The sequence below is a fragment of the Schistocerca serialis genome, chromosome 8 (genome assembly GCF_023864345.2).
Source record: "Schistocerca serialis cubense isolate TAMUIC-IGC-003099 chromosome 8, iqSchSeri2.2, whole genome shotgun sequence".
Taxonomy (NCBI): domain Eukaryota; kingdom Metazoa; phylum Arthropoda; class Insecta; order Orthoptera; family Acrididae; genus Schistocerca; species Schistocerca serialis.
The window spans coordinates 267,649,458-267,666,709 of record NC_064645.1 but is presented as its reverse complement, the minus strand read 5'-3'; the positions used below and the strand labels follow the sequence as shown (position 1 = coordinate 267,666,709).

The 17,252-nt window shown below is 42.9% G+C and overlaps 1 protein-coding gene across 1 annotated transcript in view; it reads right to left on the bottom strand.

The window, feature by feature from the left end:
* LOC126416800 (acyloxyacyl hydrolase-like) overlaps positions 1-17,252 on the bottom strand; it is a 70,539-nt gene that overhangs the window by 26,214 nt on the left and 27,073 nt on the right. The window contains exon 10 of the mRNA XM_050084670.1: positions 158-331. Coding sequence (XP_049940627.1) covers positions 158-331 — 174 coding nt within the window. The remainder of the gene's footprint in view (positions 1-157; positions 332-17,252) is intronic.

The following is a 17,252-nucleotide window of genomic DNA, read 5'->3' as shown; positions in this document are numbered from 1 at the left end:
TTTTATTGGTGATGGTTGAGTAAAAAGTAATGCAAGGGAACTTCATGGACTCTAACACCAATAAGCAGTAACTAATTTGAAATGAACACTCATTGGTGTGTGTGTATGTGTGTGTGTGTCTCAAAAACATTCTTCTCAAAACCATAAAATATCTTACCTGATTGGGATGAAAACTGTCAACTGGATCCAAAAGCTGCCATACTTGGTTTCCTTTCTCAGTCCATTCTTTGAATACTTGATGTATAGGATTTTCCAGATAAAACACCTCAAAAGATGAAAACTTCTGCTCTTTTGCTATGTTTTCTAGAACATCAGACAGTTCTTGTGCCCTCTGAAAAAGTATCAATTTTATCATACATCTCCAATCTGTAGAGAAATGTCACAATAGTTTATAACAAAGTAGTGAAAGAATGAACTTAATTTTTCTTAAATGCTATATTTAAACTTTTGGAATTTGACCACAGAAATGGAAATTTTCAATCATGAAAGTCGTAAAACAGAGTTTCGTCAGAAATGAACTTGTGACAACAAGAACTAATCTGTGGAATTGTCATACGAGACTTAAGCAGCGTTAATTCACACTACTGAATGCTTACAATACAGGTGGGCAGTGTGGGAGAATGTCCAATTTATGAGAAGGGCCCAAAGCTTATTGTGGTCAGCTGAAATGAAATCAGTAACATGTGTTTATTTTGGCAAAAATTTATGCCAGAGTTTTTCATACACAGATCAGCAGTTTCACGTGAAAGGAACAAATGTATCGTGACTGGTAAAAACAATGAAATTACTGACAGCTTGGGATGATAGTGCTTGAACTGGTCCCTCTTGTAAGAAGCTGAAAGGTGTAGGGGGAAGACAATCACATATGGCCACATTACAAAAATGGCAACAAGCTGATTTCCCTCAGAAGCATATTATTTTGATCATGTTGGAATGTTCTATCAAAGAGGTATCTACTACAGCCTGCTCTTATTTTATTGCAAGTAATATTAGTAGTTACATACACCAGAACAATTGTAGGTATCTACAGTACAAAAATGTGTACTAATATGATAGCTAAAAGGTAAGAGTGGTTCTTGAATGAGTCTGGATTAATTATACCAGAGTCTATCACTCACACTGAGTTGGACCTTCTGCCTGGTTTGCTGGAGAATTTCATTCCATAATTGCAAACAGTACTGTGCTCACCTTTCTTGAGATTTCCTGCCATGCCCATGGCCACCATCACCACAGAATTTGCCTCCATTTGCATAACTTTTTTTTTAGAGAAAAATATTCACACAATCATTTACTAAAAATAAGTGGCAATTTAAGAGTTTCCATTTGAGGGCATTGCCACAACGTAGCAAGACTCTGATGTGGTATATAAGCACAAACACATAGACAAGGAATTAATGTGGCATTCACGTCTTTCTGACATGCATGCTGTAAATTCAGAATTGTGAACAATGGTGATATTACAAAATACATCCAAACTGAACCAGTGTTTTTATTTTTTACTTGACTGGAAGAAACACCAGCTGACATGCATCACAGAATGAAGAAAGCATATGGGGCAGCATATCTGTCAAAAACCATCATTGTGGAATGTCGTGCAAAGAGGTGCCGTTGCTTCATCATAACGCATATCTTCCTATCGCAAATCTCGTAATGCAGAAGTTATACCAAATAAAGTGAGATGCACTCAATGACCCACCCTATAGGTCCGATCTCTCCCTATGCGATTATCACAACTTCGGTCCCATAAAGAATGCCCTTGAAAGGCAACAATTCCTATTCAATGCACGTGGAGTTACAAACTTCTTCAAGCAGCAAGAGACTGGTTTACCGAACCAGTACCTTCAACCTGGTACATTGATGCCCTCAATGCTTGCGGCAATTTTGCCTGATTGCCATACCAACTATAGATTGTACAGCCGTGTATTGGAAATTTTTTGATCATCTCTTATACTTTGCACTCATGTGATGGAAGTGATAGGACTGTTCATTAATGAAACTTTCAAAGGGTTTGTTCTATAACAGGTGCACTACAAATTGGACTTGTGCAATATGCCATTAAAACTTTGTACATTCCTCCCTCCTCCCAGTTATAATCATAACCAAATAAGTAAGGGCATGTCAGCAAGATGACAAGCTGTGCTTTGCAGTTATAGATTTGAATTACTTAATGTTTTATCTTTACACTGCCACCACATCAACTGGAACTCATCACTGTGTTCCTCGAACCACTACATTGTACTCCTGGCATTGTGACATGAAACATTATCTTGATGGAAAATGCCACTGTTGTTGGGAAACATGATAATCATGAAAGAGTGTAGGTGGTCTGCAAACAGTATAATTATACTACTTGGCTATCTTGGTGCCTTGCTCAAGCTCCACTGGACACATGGATGCCCATGTGAAAGTTCCTGAGAACATAATGGAATTGCCACCAGCTTGTCTCCACCCCATTTATAGTGTCAAGGAGCTGTTCCCCTAGAAGACAATGGATTCATGCCCTCCAAGTGGCATGATAAAGAACGCTCTGCCACTGCGTAATGTTCAGTGATGATGCTGAGATGTTAATGTTGGCATGTGCATGGGTCGTCTGCTCTGGAGGCCCATCGTTAGGGGTGTTCGGTGCACTATGTGTTCACACACTTGTACTTTGTTTAGCATTAAAGTCTGATGTTAGTTTCGCCACAGTTCACTGCCTGTCCTGTTTTACCAGTCTGCTCGGCTTATGATGTCTGGAAGTAATGTGTGGTTTTTCCACTTGGTGAAATCACTCGCCATAGCGCTCCTCAAACACCTGAAAAATTGTACCAAGCCTCCAGGCCATAAAAATCTGCCCTCAGTCAAATGCAGATAGATCATGCGCCTTTCTCCTCAGTTCCTAGGTAACTTTCAGGACTGTGTTGCTCCTTTGCTAGTCATGCTAGTGTCCTCCTGGCCATGCTGCTGAGTCCTGTTCCCACTCTGCCAGTAGTGATGCCCAAGGGACACCATCTGCTGGCAGACAGAAACACAGAGACCATTGGAGGGAATGTAGGAACCAGTGTGCTGAGGTACAGAGACTGCAGCCTTGGCAGTAGCATCAGCAGGCTCATTTCCTGTAATACCCACAAACTTCACAGTGGCTCCACCAAGAGTGAGCAAATGACAGCCAGATGTACTGCATAGTCGGATACTGAGCGAAGAGCTCTGCTGTAAATACTGAGCAGTGTTCCAGAAGCTGATACCAAACATGCCAGTGCCAATAATGAAGACACAACCGACACCACAGTCAGTCTGAGAGCCATCAGTGTACACAAAGGTACTATAGTGAAGTCCCTGTGAAGGACGTGAAACTAAAGGTGATAGAGTGAACTGGAATAGTGTCCTTAGGGAGCCAATGAAGTCCAAGGTGAACACAGGGTGTTGAAGCAAGAACCAAAAGTGAACTCCAGGAGGGGACGTGCCCCATACCGGCATTCAATGGAATTATTCAAGGAGGCGGCATACAATGGATGGCCATGCATGGCAGACAAATGGCATGCATATCTGTCGAGGAGAAAGTCACAACTGTAGGACAGCGGTAATTCAGCAGCTTCTGCATGCAGGCTCTCAATCGAGCTAGTGTAAAAGGCGCCAGTGGCCAAATGGATGCCACAATGGTGGATATTATTAAGATGGCATAAGAAGGAAAGACGTGTCAATGTGTAAATTAAACACCCATTGCCCCATTTTGAATGGACAAGGGACTGGTACAATTGGACTGTGGTACAATCTGCTCCCTAGGAAGTACCACTGAGGACATGTAGAACATTTACAGTGAGCTGCCAGGTAAGGCTCATGGGAGGACCAAGAAAGTTTCCTATCATGCATGCGCCCCAGGAATTTCATATTTTCAAGAGCAACAGGCCCCAGATGTAAAGACAGTTGAAGAAACAACTGTGCCATCAGAAATTTATAAAAAATGGTTTTGTCAGTGGAGAAATGAAATCCATTGTCAATGTTCTATGAACGAAGGCAATCGCGACTTCTCTGAAGTCGCTGCTCAATGAGACAAGTCCGTGGATAACTGCAATAGATGGCAAACATCGTCAATGAAAAGGGAACAGGAGACGCCCGGAAGAAGACAGGTCATGATAGGGTTAGTGGCGATAGCAAAGAGGACGACGCTCAGGACGGAACCCAGAGGCTCACTGTCTTCCTGGATAAAGGTGTCCGACAAGGCAGAACCCACATGTACCTTGAAAACTCAGTCTTTTAAAAGTTCCTCAAGGAAATGGGGCAGGCGGCCATGGGAGGTCCCACGTGCAGGTAGTACGGAGGGTACCGGTCCTCCAGCAGGTGTTGTAGGCTTTCTCCAAATCATGTAACATGGCCACAGTCTGGGATGTCTGCAGAAAATCATTCATGACATGGGTGGATACAGTGATGAGGTGGTCAACTGCAGAAGGGCGCACTCAAAATCCACACTGTGCAGTGGTTAGTAAATTGTGAGACTCACGCTACCATACCAGCCAGGCATCAGTGATACAGCTGGTGAGAGAAACGGGGCTGTAGTTAGTAGGAAGATGTTTTTCCTTCCTGGGCTTAGGTATGGGTATGACAGTAGCTTCATTCCAGTGTCTGGGAAATGTACCCTCTGCCCACATGCTGTTGTACACATTAAGCAGAAAGTGCCTGCCCACAAGAGAAAGGTGCTGCAACATCTGAATGTAAACATCTTCTGGCCCTGGGGTGGAGGATTGGAATGAAGCATGATATAGCTCCCTCTAGTAAAGGCGGCATAGTAGTAATCATGATTCTGAGAAGAGAAGAGTGTTACTCGAGCCACCTCCACTTGTTTCCAATGGAGGAAGGCAGGGTGATTGTGGGAGGAGCTCGAAATGTCCGTAAAATGGCGGCTCAAGGTGTTGGAGATAGGCAGTAGGGTCCACTATGACACTGTCTTATACTGTCAGGCTGGAAATTGGGGGAATGTATCCTGATGTATCCTGGTCCAAGAGAGCTGCCGGTGGTTGGCCCACACCATGGAAGGTGGAATGGAACTGTTGAAAGAACTACTGAATGAAATCCAGCTAGCTTTCTTGCTATCACAAAGATTGTGACGACACTATGCACACAGCTGTTCATAATTAATGCAATTTAATTTCTTAGGAACATGGTTAAAAATGCGGAGAGAAAATCTTCGTGCAGGAATTGCATCGTGGCATGCCTTAGTTCACCAAGGGACCGGGACAGGATGTGGTAAAGAGGAAGCTTGAGGACTGGAATGTTCTGTGGCAGTAAGGATAACATTTATAAGATATTCCACCTGGTCATCACAACTGGGGAAAAGTTGTTCATCAAATGTCGCCAGGGAGGAGTAAAGTCTCCAGTCGGCCTTACTAAGCTGCCATTTGGGTGTGCACATAGGTGGGGTAGGAGTCAGCAAATGGACAGCTCACAGGAAATGGTCACTCGAGTATGTGTCACAGAGAATGGACCACACAAGATGTTGGGCAAGCTGGGTAGTGCAGAAGGATAGGTCCAAATGGGAATAGGTGTGTGAAGAGTCTGAAAGGAACACGGGTGCTCCTGTGTTAAGGCAGAGGAGGTCAAGTTGATTGAGAAGAGCAGCCAAGAGGGCTCATCTCGGACAGGTTCTGGGATAACCCCAAACAGGATGGTGCGTGTTGAAGCCAATGAGAAGCAGAAAGGGGAGGCAGCTGTCCAATAAGCTGGAGAAAGTCTGCCCTGGTGACAACGAATGATGGAAGGATGTAAATAGCACAAAGGGAAAAGTTCAAGTTAGGAAGGCAGGTTGTCAGTTGACTATGAACATCACACATCACCCCATATGAGCAGCACGACTATGATTCCCCTACGAGATGGAATGCCATCCTCAGGGGAAAGGTCAAAACGGTCTGGGAAGAAATCCGAAGGCTCAAAGCGGTTGTGAGGACAAAATTTTTTTGATTCCTGAAGGCAGAGAACAAGCAAATGCTGTGATTCCAAGAGCACCAGTAAATCCTCTTTGTTGGATCGAAAGCACAAACGTTCCATTGAAGGAGAGCCATAATGAGGAAAGACGAGGATGGAAAAAATGAAGGGATGTCACCTTGGCAATTGTTGAGTGCCAGCCTTCAGAGACTCACTGCTACAGAGGGCAGAGGCTGGACGATCCTGCTATCTGAGATCTACAAAGGCGTCGGCACTCTTCCTCTGTCGATCTGCAGAGCAGTGCAGAAAAATGGTTTGCAGGGCGCACTGGCGACATTGTGTTTGGCGAGGCAATGGCATTGCATGGCGACACTGTCAAAGAGGATCTCCGATTTGTCAAAGAAAGACTAACAAGGAGACGGCACGACCGTGGGGTCGGAGATTTGTCCGAACGTTTGTGTGGTGAAAGAGGACCCCTAACACCTCACGTGGTTAAAATATTAGGACGCACTACCCGGAAAATCCCGGGAAAAATTGATCCAAAGTTTCTTAGGTGTCCTGTGAGTATAAAATGTTAGTCCATTGCCGAGCCGCCGTCTGGCCTAGATGGTTAGGGCTCAAACATTTACGCCAGAGGTCTCGGGTTCGATTCCTCCTCCGGCATTGTTTTTTCTGTTTCATTTTCTCTTGTTATTCCACCAATTATTCAGAAAGTTGCCCAAACCTACATTATCTTTAACAAATTAGTTACATTATTGAATAAAAATTATTTTCTATTTGTCCAACAACACAATTCATGGCAGTGGATTTTCCATTTTTCATTGTAAAGTATATGAGGAGAAACACTGGGTTTTTAATCAGAATAACAAAGTCGATTGGGAAACATTCAATTTTTATACATATAATAATTATAAACAAGAACCGCAGTGGTAATTATCGTAAAAACAAATAAAGCAATAATTTTTCCGACATCTTGCGCAACATATAAAAGCGGATTTTTTACAATCACAGGGCATTTGCAATAAATCTGTACAAAGACATGCCCCATTAACATTTACGAAAACGTTCTGAGTTTGTGATAATTTTGATGCAAACCAGGCATATTGAATCATGTCTCGGGATATTGGTGACGATAATTGATAGTGAATTATAGAATGAATTTTTATACCATCTTCCTGGGAATTAATTTCACGATTCTCCTGTAACAATGCGCTGCAATTTTGCAAGCGCTTTTTGAAATTTTTAACTTGCCTGTAAAAGTAAACATCACAAGGTTGCACCAAAGAAGTGCACTTTGGAGGTATGACTTTTACAGACCAAGTTGGCATATTTTTGTCATCTTGAAAAATTGCATCATATATCTTCGGATTCGTTTGACCTCCCCAAGAGTCAATGAGAAATAAATATTTATTCTCCCCGACATAAGATTTTAAACATTTCCAAAGAAAATCCATGTATAAAACTGTTGTTAATTTTCCGGACTTCGATGATGTTATGATGACGTTCGTATAAGTATTGGCATAACCATCTATTAATTTGGGAATACGAGGTCCGAAATGACCGGTCACTTCTTGTAAGCATATGCAGACATGTGGGAGCAGTTTTCCGGATAATGTTATTGAATATTGTGCGGTGTACAATTGCGTCACTTTATACAAATCCAACTTTTTCACGAAAACTGTTTTACTCCCTTTTTCAGTGAGAGTCCTGTTGAAAACAAATTGATATTCGCATCCTGAAAGAATAGTATTTTTAATATTAAATAATATTCAAATGTGTATGTAAATATCTTTTTTCTATAATTAAATTTGAATTGATATATTTTACATCGGTAAAAACATTTTGTATGCAGAAAATATGCATTTACCTGTTTGGTCAGTATTTATCACGTAATCCTCACGGTATTGAGGGATTAAACGGCACATCTGCCAACTAAAGGTCTCGCCTGGATGTCCTCCATTGACACCACTTCTTTTTTCGAAACCAGTTTCGTGATCTTGTGTTGTGAAATTCTGTGCTTCTGTTTAAATGCCGTGACCCACCAATCAGACACCTTGAATTTGAAATTGATGAATTGTGCAGCCACAGCCAATGCTCATTGCTGTAAATTTCTTGTCGTGACTTGCTGATATTGCTGTCTTGCTTCCCCACAACGGACGTAGGTCCACGAATCTATTGCCTCAAATTTATCCATTCACGTACCACCACTTTTAATATCTTTCTCCCATTGTGAAAGATATTCTTTTCTCTTCAATTGGCGGCATCCTTTTTTTTTTTTTTGCAATGTCACCAAGGACCATGTCGGGTGCGCTTTAGCAATATTCACGACTTTGTAGGCAATGGGAATCATGTCACTTAAATCTTTTCGGTGATGGTTTATATTCATCTGGAGACGAATAACTTTGCGGCACTTCGAACTGTTGGTCGTTTTCCTCACATTCTTCACAATCCTCATGAGCATGAATTATTTCCTCTTCAGTTACGAATATTTTTTCACCCAAAAGTTCCAGTGTACTATTATAAAGTTCTCCGGCCAATAACATAGCATTGCAAGAAATTTCTTCCAAAGATGTCGATGCAATTAAATTATTTTCCATCAACAGCTTTTCATAATACACCACTGCATCCTTCAATCGTAATTCTGATAGATCACTATGAATGGATTCTTCAGGAATTTCTTCTCCTATTCCAGATGAGCCAGCAACTTCTTCAATCGAAAAGTTTAACCTCAGATCGGAATAACACGATAAAATTTGAAACAGGTACATCTGTTCATGACAAAATCGAAAAACAAACTGTTTACTTCTCACGGCTCGCGCACAGTCCTATGTGCAGATGACCATTATAATCCCAAGGGGACCCTTACAAAGCCCCTTTAAACCTTGAAACCCCAAAAAACGAAATAGAATAACGAGCACGAATATTTTTCAGTGAATGAAAAACTTTACGTTCTTGAGCTAAAATAATGTTTTAAAAATAAAGTAGGTTTGAGAAACTTTTTGAATAATTGGTGGAATAACAAAAGAAAATGAAACAGAAGGAAAAAAATGCCGGGGAGGAATCGAGCCCGAGACCTCTGGCGTAAGAGTCCGAGCCCTAACCATCTAGGCCAGATGACGGCTTGGCAATGGACTAACATTTTATACTCGTAAGGCACCTAAGAAACTTTAGATCAATTTTTCTTGGGATTTTCTGAGTAGTGTGTCCTAATGTTTTAACCACATGAGGTGTTAGGGGTCCTCTTTCACCACACACAGTTTCGGAATAATCCCCGACCCTACGGTCGTGCCGTCTCCTTGCCAGAAGTATGTTGGCTGGAGGGACGTAGGAAGTCTTCATAGGAGTATAGCAGCCAGATGTGTAGCAGATGACTTCACCCTAGGAGGCGAATGTTTGGTGGCTTGTTTCGCAGCTGGATGAGGAGACAGCGATGCTACCATGACAATGGGCGATTTCATAACCTCAGTGCTGAATATGAGGTTCCACGTCTGTGTGGCCACGTCCTTCATGGTGCTAGATGTAGCAAGAACAACACTGTAAGTGTCAGATGGTAGAATGCAGGGTTTGTGACTAGCCTAAAGCTTGTGAGCGACCAGGTAGGGCACTTTTTCCTTTATCCGGATCTCCTGGACATGGGACAATCTGAAGAGGCGGCAGCATGGTCATTATTGCAGTTGATACAGCGGGGAGATGGAGGCAGACAACCGCCCTCATGTGCATTTCTACCGTAGGTTACACATTTTTCCATGTGTCAACAAGAATTTCAAGTGGGGATGACACTGCTAACAGCGCATAGGGTTTGGAATCTACGGACGGACTGTCTTAACTTCATAGCCTGCTTTGATCTTGGATGGAAGCACCACTCTATCAAAGGTGAGAAAAATTTTGTGTGTGTGTGTGTGTGTGTGTGTGTGTGTGTGCGCGCACACACCATGAATGCATTTACCTTTTTCATCACCTAATGGGTGGCAGTGACACCCTGATCAGAGATGTATGTTTGGATTTCTGCCTTGCTCAGACCATTGTGCAGTGTAGTGTAAATAACACCATGGGAAGAACAGAATTCTATGGACCTCAACACAAACAGGATAGCCATGGAAAGCGAAGCAGCAAGCAGTTGCTGTATTTGAGAATCAGCAGCAGTCTCCAAAAGCAAAGTGCTATTGCATAAACAAGAGCAGGATTTCACAGGGCCAGCAGTTGCATCATCATCTTTCTGAATTAGAAATGGATTTACTGTTGCCATGGACTGACCACCTTCAGTACGTGAAACCACGAGGAACCATGGTGCAGCTGGGAGGGTCTTTGAATCGGGAACTTCATTCCGTTTACATTTGGTAGACATGGACTGCAAACATGATCACTGGCTCATTGTGAGTAAATCTCTCATGACTGCCAGCATCTCCAGTGGCGTGCTCCTTCGAACTGCCTTATGTGATTCTTCATACATCAGGTCATACCTCTGGAACACCTGACAGAGGGACCAATTGGCAATTTGGGAAGGTAGAAGCTCAGGCAATCACCTCTCCCTGGGCCTAGCCCGTACCAGGTGTTACATGCAAACCATACCCGTCAACCTGTGGCTGGAAATTACGTGTTATCCTGTCACCTGTTACCCATCAGACCTGGGGCTGGCTTTCGGAAGCCTGCAGGGAGGAACAAGAAAAAGTAGAGAGAGAGGAAAAAAAGAAATGAAAAATTAGTGGTGAGACTCTTCTTATGTCAGCTATGGAAATGCAGAACATTCCCAAAAATGCCCCAGACATGTTCCCCAATGGAGGGGAAAAAGAACAGCAAGAGGATAGGCATGCAACACAGAAGGGAAAATATGCTAAAATGGCTGGGGCCCCATGGTAGCCAAGCACGAACCTGCCAAAGAGCAGCAAGCCCCCTGTGTTGAGAGTTCCTTGTGGTTTCACTACTGAAGACAGTCAGTCCTTTGCTACAGTAAATACGTTTATTATTCTGAAAGGTGTTGATGCAATTGCTGACCCATGAAATCTTGCTCTCGTTAAGCAATGGCACTTTGCTTTTGGAGACTACTTCTGATTCTCAAGCCCAACAAGTGCTTCAGCTTTGCTCCTCCACAGCTGTTCTGTTCATATGGAGGGTAATGTTATTTACACTAAGTTGCTTGATGGGCTGACCGAGACATAAATCCAAACATACTTACCTGATCAAGGTGTTATTGAAGATCAAGCAGGCTATGTCTGAACTTAATGTGCTGCTTCCAGTGTCGTCATTACAATCACACTTGAATGTCTGCCGACAACTGACCAAGTGTGTAACCTGTGGTAGAGATGCTCACAGGGGTGACTGTCCACCTCCTTCCCCCTGCTGCATCAATTTCAATGTCAACCATGCCGCCTCCTCCCTAGATTGTCCCATGTATCTTGATGAGTGGGCCATCCAGGAGATCTGGGTGGAGGAAAAAGTGCCTATCCTGTTACTCACAAGCTGCTGGTTAGTCGGGAACCCTGTGTTTTCCCATCAGGCACTTACATTACAGTTCTTGCTACATCTCTTTTCATGAAGGACACGGCCATGCAGACATGCCAACTCAAATTCAGCACCGTGGTTGTAAAATCGCCCAGTGTCATCACAGTATCCCTGTCTCCTTCTCCTCCAGCTGTGAAACAAGCCACCAAACTTTTGCCTCATGGGCTGAAGTCACCTGCTACACAACTGGGCAGGCTGGAGAGGGCAGAAGGAATACCCCTGCAAAGATTTTTTTATGTCCCTCCAGCCAAAAAAAACCTTCTGAATCATCACTTACACCTCAAAAGCTCCAAGAAATCAAACAAAGGCAAACAGTCTTCTCCTTGGTCCTCTTTAATGGTATCACCACTTTATTCCCTCAACCGGCCAACCTCCGTGTTGTCGGTGTGCACCGCCAATCACTTTCTGTCCTCTACTCCGCAGACCAAAAGAGGTAGAGTGCTGATGCCTCTGTAGATCTCAGGGAGCAGGATCCTCCGGCCTTTGTGGCCTGTAGCAGTGAGTCTTCTAAGCCTGGCACTCAGCAACTGCTGAGTGCCTCTCCTCCAATGGAACGTCCATGTCCTTTGATTCAACAAAGAGGAATTACACCTGCTCTTGGAATCGCAGTGTCCACTTGTTCTCTGCATCCAAGATGCAATTGCTGACCCATGAAATCTTGCTCTCGTTAAGCAATGGCACTTTGCTTTTGGAGACTACTTCTGATTCTCAAGCCCAACAAGTGCTTCAGCTTTGCTCCTCCACAGCTGTTCTGTTCATATGGAGGGTAATGTTATTTACACTAAGTTGCTTGATGGGCTGACCGAGACATAAATCCAAACATACTTACCTGATCAAGGTGTTATTGAAGATCAAGCAGGCTATGTCTGAACTTAATGTGCTGCTTCCAGTGTCGTCATTACAATCACACTTGAATGTCTGCCGACAACTGACCAAGTGTGTAACCTGTGGTAGAGATGCTCACAGGGGTGACTGTCCACCTCCTTCCCCCTGCTGCATCAATTTCAATGTCAACCATGCCGCCTCCTCCCTAGATTGTCCCATGTATCTTGATGAGTGGGCCATCCAGGAGATCTGGGTGGAGGAAAAAGTGCCTATCCTGTTACTCACAAGCTGCTGGTTAGTCGGGAACCCTGTGTTTTCCCATCAGGCACTTACATTACAGTTCTTGCTACATCTCTTTTCATGAAGGACACGGCCATGCAGACATGCCAACTCAAATTCAGCACCGTGGTTGTAAAATCGCCCAGTGTCATCACAGTATCCCTGTCTCCTTCTCCTCCAGCTGTGAAACAAGCCACCAAACTTTTGCCTCATGGGCTGAAGTCACCTGCTACACAACTGGGCAGGCTGGAGAGGGCAGAAGGAATACCCCTGCAAAGATTTTTTTATGTCCCTCCAGCCAAAAAAAACCTTCTGAATCATCACTTACACCTCAAAAGCTCCAAGAAATCAAACAAAGGCAAACAGTCTTCTCCTTGGTCCTCTTTAATGGTATCACCACTTTATTCCCTCAACCGGCCAACCTCCGTGTTGTCGGTGTGCACCGCCAATCACTTTCTGTCCTCTACTCCGCAGACCAAAAGAGGTAGAGTGCTGATGCCTCTGTAGATCTCAGGGAGCAGGATCCTCCGGCCTTTGTGGCCTGTAGCAGTGAGTCTTCTAAGCCTGGCACTCAGCAACTGCTGAGTGCCTCTCCTCTAATGGAACGTCCACGTCCTTTGATTCAACAAAGAGGAATTACACCTGCTCTTGGAATCGCAGTGTCCACTTGTTCTCTGCATCCAAGAAACACAATTGTGTCCTCATGACTGCTCTGACCTCTCACATTTCTTTCAGGCCCGGTTTAAACTTCTCCCTGAGGATGGCATTCCATCTCGTGGGGGAGTCATGTTGCTCATGTGGGATGAGGTTCACAATCTAACCATCTTCCTGACCACCTGGCTGCAAGTTGTTGCAGTCCGCAATTTTCAATCCTCACTTTACCTTTTCCCTTTGTACCATTTACATTCCTTTGTTCTTCGGTGTCACCTGGGCAGACCTACTCCAGCTTGTTGGGCAACCCCTCACCCCTTTTGCTGCTTGGTGCCTTCAATGTGGACCATCCCTTTGGAGGTTCTCCCAGTGTCTGTCTGAGAGGTGCCTTCTTGGCTGACCTTCTCAATCAATTTAACCTTATTTGTCGTAACATGAGAGCACCCACGTTCCCTTCAGACTTCACACACACATATTCCCACTTGGACCTCTCCTTCTGCACTACCCAGCTTGCCCGGCGTCTCGAGTTGTCTGTTCTCTCTGACATGTACTCGAGCAATCATTTCCCATGTGCTATACATCTGCTGACTCCTACCCCACGTATGTGCATACCCAGATGGCATCTTTCTAAGGCTGACTGGAGGCTTCACTCCTCCCTGGAGACCTTCGATGAACATTTCCCCAGTTACGATGACCAGGTAGAATATCTTATGAGCATTATGCTTACTGCACAGAACGTTCCATTCCTCACACTTCATCTTTACCATGCTGTGTCTTGGTCTCTTGGTGGACTGAGGGATGCCAAGATGCAATTTGCACACAGAGACATGCTCTCTGCATTTTTAACCATCATCCTATGACAGCAAACTGCATTTGTTATAAACACTTGTGTGTGCAGTGTTGTTGCATTCTCAGGTAGCAAAAAAGCTAGCTGGATTTCATTTACTAGTTCTTTTAACAGTTCCATTCCTTCTTTCGTCATGTGGGCTAACCTCCAACAGCTCTCTGGGACCAAACTCCATTCCTCAATTTCTGGCCTGACCATAGCAGATGATGTCAATGTGGACCCTATTGCCATCTCCAACACCTTGGGCCATTATTTTGTGGAGATTTCGAATCTCCTCCCACTATCAACCTGCCTTCCTCCATCAGAAATAAGTGGAGGCAGCTCAAGTGATACTCTTCTCCTCAGAATCCTGAGTCCAACAATGCTGCCTTTACTGCGAGGGAACTAGATCATACTCTCACTTCATCCCGATGTTGCAAAACATTTCATTTGTGGCCAAGCACTTTCTCCTTCAGATGTATCACAGCATCTGGGAAGAGGGCTCATTTCCCAGATGTTAGCACGAAACCACTGTCATACCCATACCTAAGCCCAGTAAGGACAAATAGCTTTCTTCCAGCTACCACCCCACTTCTCTCACCAGCTGTGTTTGCAAGGCGATGGAACGTATGATTCATGCCCAGTTGGTATGGTGGTTTGAGTCTCATAATTTACTAACCACTGCAGAATGTGAATTTCGAGTGCACCTTCTGCAACTGACTATCTCATCACTTTGTAAACTCATGTCATGAATGTTTTTCCCATTTGGAAAAGGCCTATGTCCACCGATAGGGCTTAATGTGTAGTCATGTTTAATTCCTTTTTTGTCTTCGTGTTCTACAGTTCTGACAGGGATGCCATAATCTTCCATCTATTGTTCACAATAACCAAAAGCTTTTATGAAAAATTTGAGAGGAGCGAAGATTACAATACACTTTCTGACTTACTTAGCTTTTGGTGTAGAGTTGGCTCCAGTTCTTGTCTATGGGTCTGAGTCTTGAAGCTGAAGTTCTCACAATTTAGGTCCTCGTAGTTGAATTGATCTAAATAAATTTGAGGATTGTTGTTGCAAAATTTTTGTCTTTTCGTTAATATATTTTGTCACATTGACAAAGCCGAAATTTCATTGTTTACTCAAAATTCAAAAAGATGTCCAGTCATGTCAGAGGCATGCTTACTACTACAACACTCTGTGGTAATAAGCATATCCTGAAGGGCTTACAGTTTTTCTTAACAAATGAATTTCTATTAATTTCAATTATTATTTCATAAATTAATCCAGAAATAAACATAGTAAACAGTACTAGATTGCATAATTAACGATAGAAATTTTAAGTGTGCCAAATAATTCATAATTTCAAACATTTTTTAAAAAAAAGTAATTTTAACTGTACATTGAGAGCTAGTATTTATCGAGAATAAAGTAATTCCTTTTCATAAATTTTGGTTTGAAATATAACGTACTGTGTATAAAATTATATGGAGTTTTTAGAAAACCAGCTGAGATAATACTGACCTGTCACAAATTCAAAAAATAATACAGGTATCAACAACTACTGCTGAGGAGAAGTAATGCTAGTGGAGGATGTCTCATTACAGTGGATGTGACCCTAAACTAATACAAAATACAAATAAAAACTGTCAGTGGCCTTCCTGAGGTCATCCAATGTGTGAGGAGGGTTATTGTGACAATACACTTTAAAGTCGGCACCAAGCACGCTCGGTGTTGACTACAGGGCTGGACACTACGTTGGACGATCCTGTCCTGTGTTCTGATACTGCACGAACCTCAAATTATTCTTGATAATTATGAAAGGTGTCCAGCATCCATATATCACACTGGCCCAAAACATGACCACCTCCCTGCAAACTTGGGGGACTGCATGGCTGAGACCTGGAGTGATACTTGTCTGCCACCAAACTCTTCCATGACCATCAGATGTCAGGCAACTGCAGCATTCATAGGTCAGCGAAACCAACTCAATTGATCCAGGTGTTCCCTTGTTCACCTTCTTCATCTATCATGGTGTTGCCTATTTATGACATGAAGACAGTTATGTATTGTCTGGATAAACAGCCCTCCCAGTTGGTTGCAGAATGAAAGTGCACAGTCCTGTTTAATTTTACTCGGTGTACCTTTCAACCAAAACACGTAGGCGGCGATTAATATCAGAAACTGTTGATGAGGGGTGACCACTATGTGATGGATCTTCAATGTTTTGTCTCATTATAATGATTCACTGTTCAGATGAGCTCATTGTGGAGCACAAGAATACGTCAGATAACTTCTTGTGCTTACAACCATTCTTGCCCCAATGTCATGATGTGTATACAGTCCAAGCTTGAATGACACTTCAAGGCATGGCGACGGTCTGAACTATATACTCAAGCTGCTTTGTCCCATTCACAACTGAAGAAACTTCACTGAGAATGCAGGTTTACTTTAACATTTTGGTGTTGTTCCCAATTACAACCATTGTGTGGGAATTTCCTGTGGTCAACAGAATATTCAGAAAAAGATTCTGATCAATATAACACAAATTATGCAAGACTCAGGGTGTATGCTGTTTAGAATTCCAGTTCTGAAGGAAATGTTCATTAAGAGATGTATGGTAAAAATCCTCTAAAACATGACTGAGTTTCCTTAACAGTTCTTCCTGTTACACTGTATCTTACATGACAGACAGATCAACAAAAGCAACACTACTGATCTCCGTTTCCTCAAATCCACTCCCTGTATCATGAACAAAGTTTAAGAATAGCGCACAGCAGGATTACCCACATTTCAAACCAGAGTAGACTGGGATAAGCAGCCACCAAGATTCAGTTGAGTCATCTGTTTCAAAAACTTAAATGTGTGACAAGTTAGAGGTGTGAATACTCTTTGGTTCATTGATCTGCTTTATCAGTTTAATAAGTTCAACATATGCTTATTTAAAAGTGTTCTGGGATGAAGCCCTTAATTTTCTCATAATAAATGACATTCAAACAGCAGTAGTAACGGATTTTGTTACCACCAAGTGCATGAATAGATACTTTAAGCAATGTTTCAGTTATATTACAACGTGGTGCAGCATTTCCAATGTCGAAGTCATACAGCAGTTCTTAAAAACGTAAGGGTGACTTCACCAGCATTATGTCAACATGATTCATAATTCTTACATCCAGAACACTAAAATCAGAAATAGACGGTAACAGTTATAGATAAAGAGGCATGTTGTTGTTGTTGTTGTTGTTGTTGTTGTGGTCTTCAGTCCTGAGACTGGTTTGATGCAGC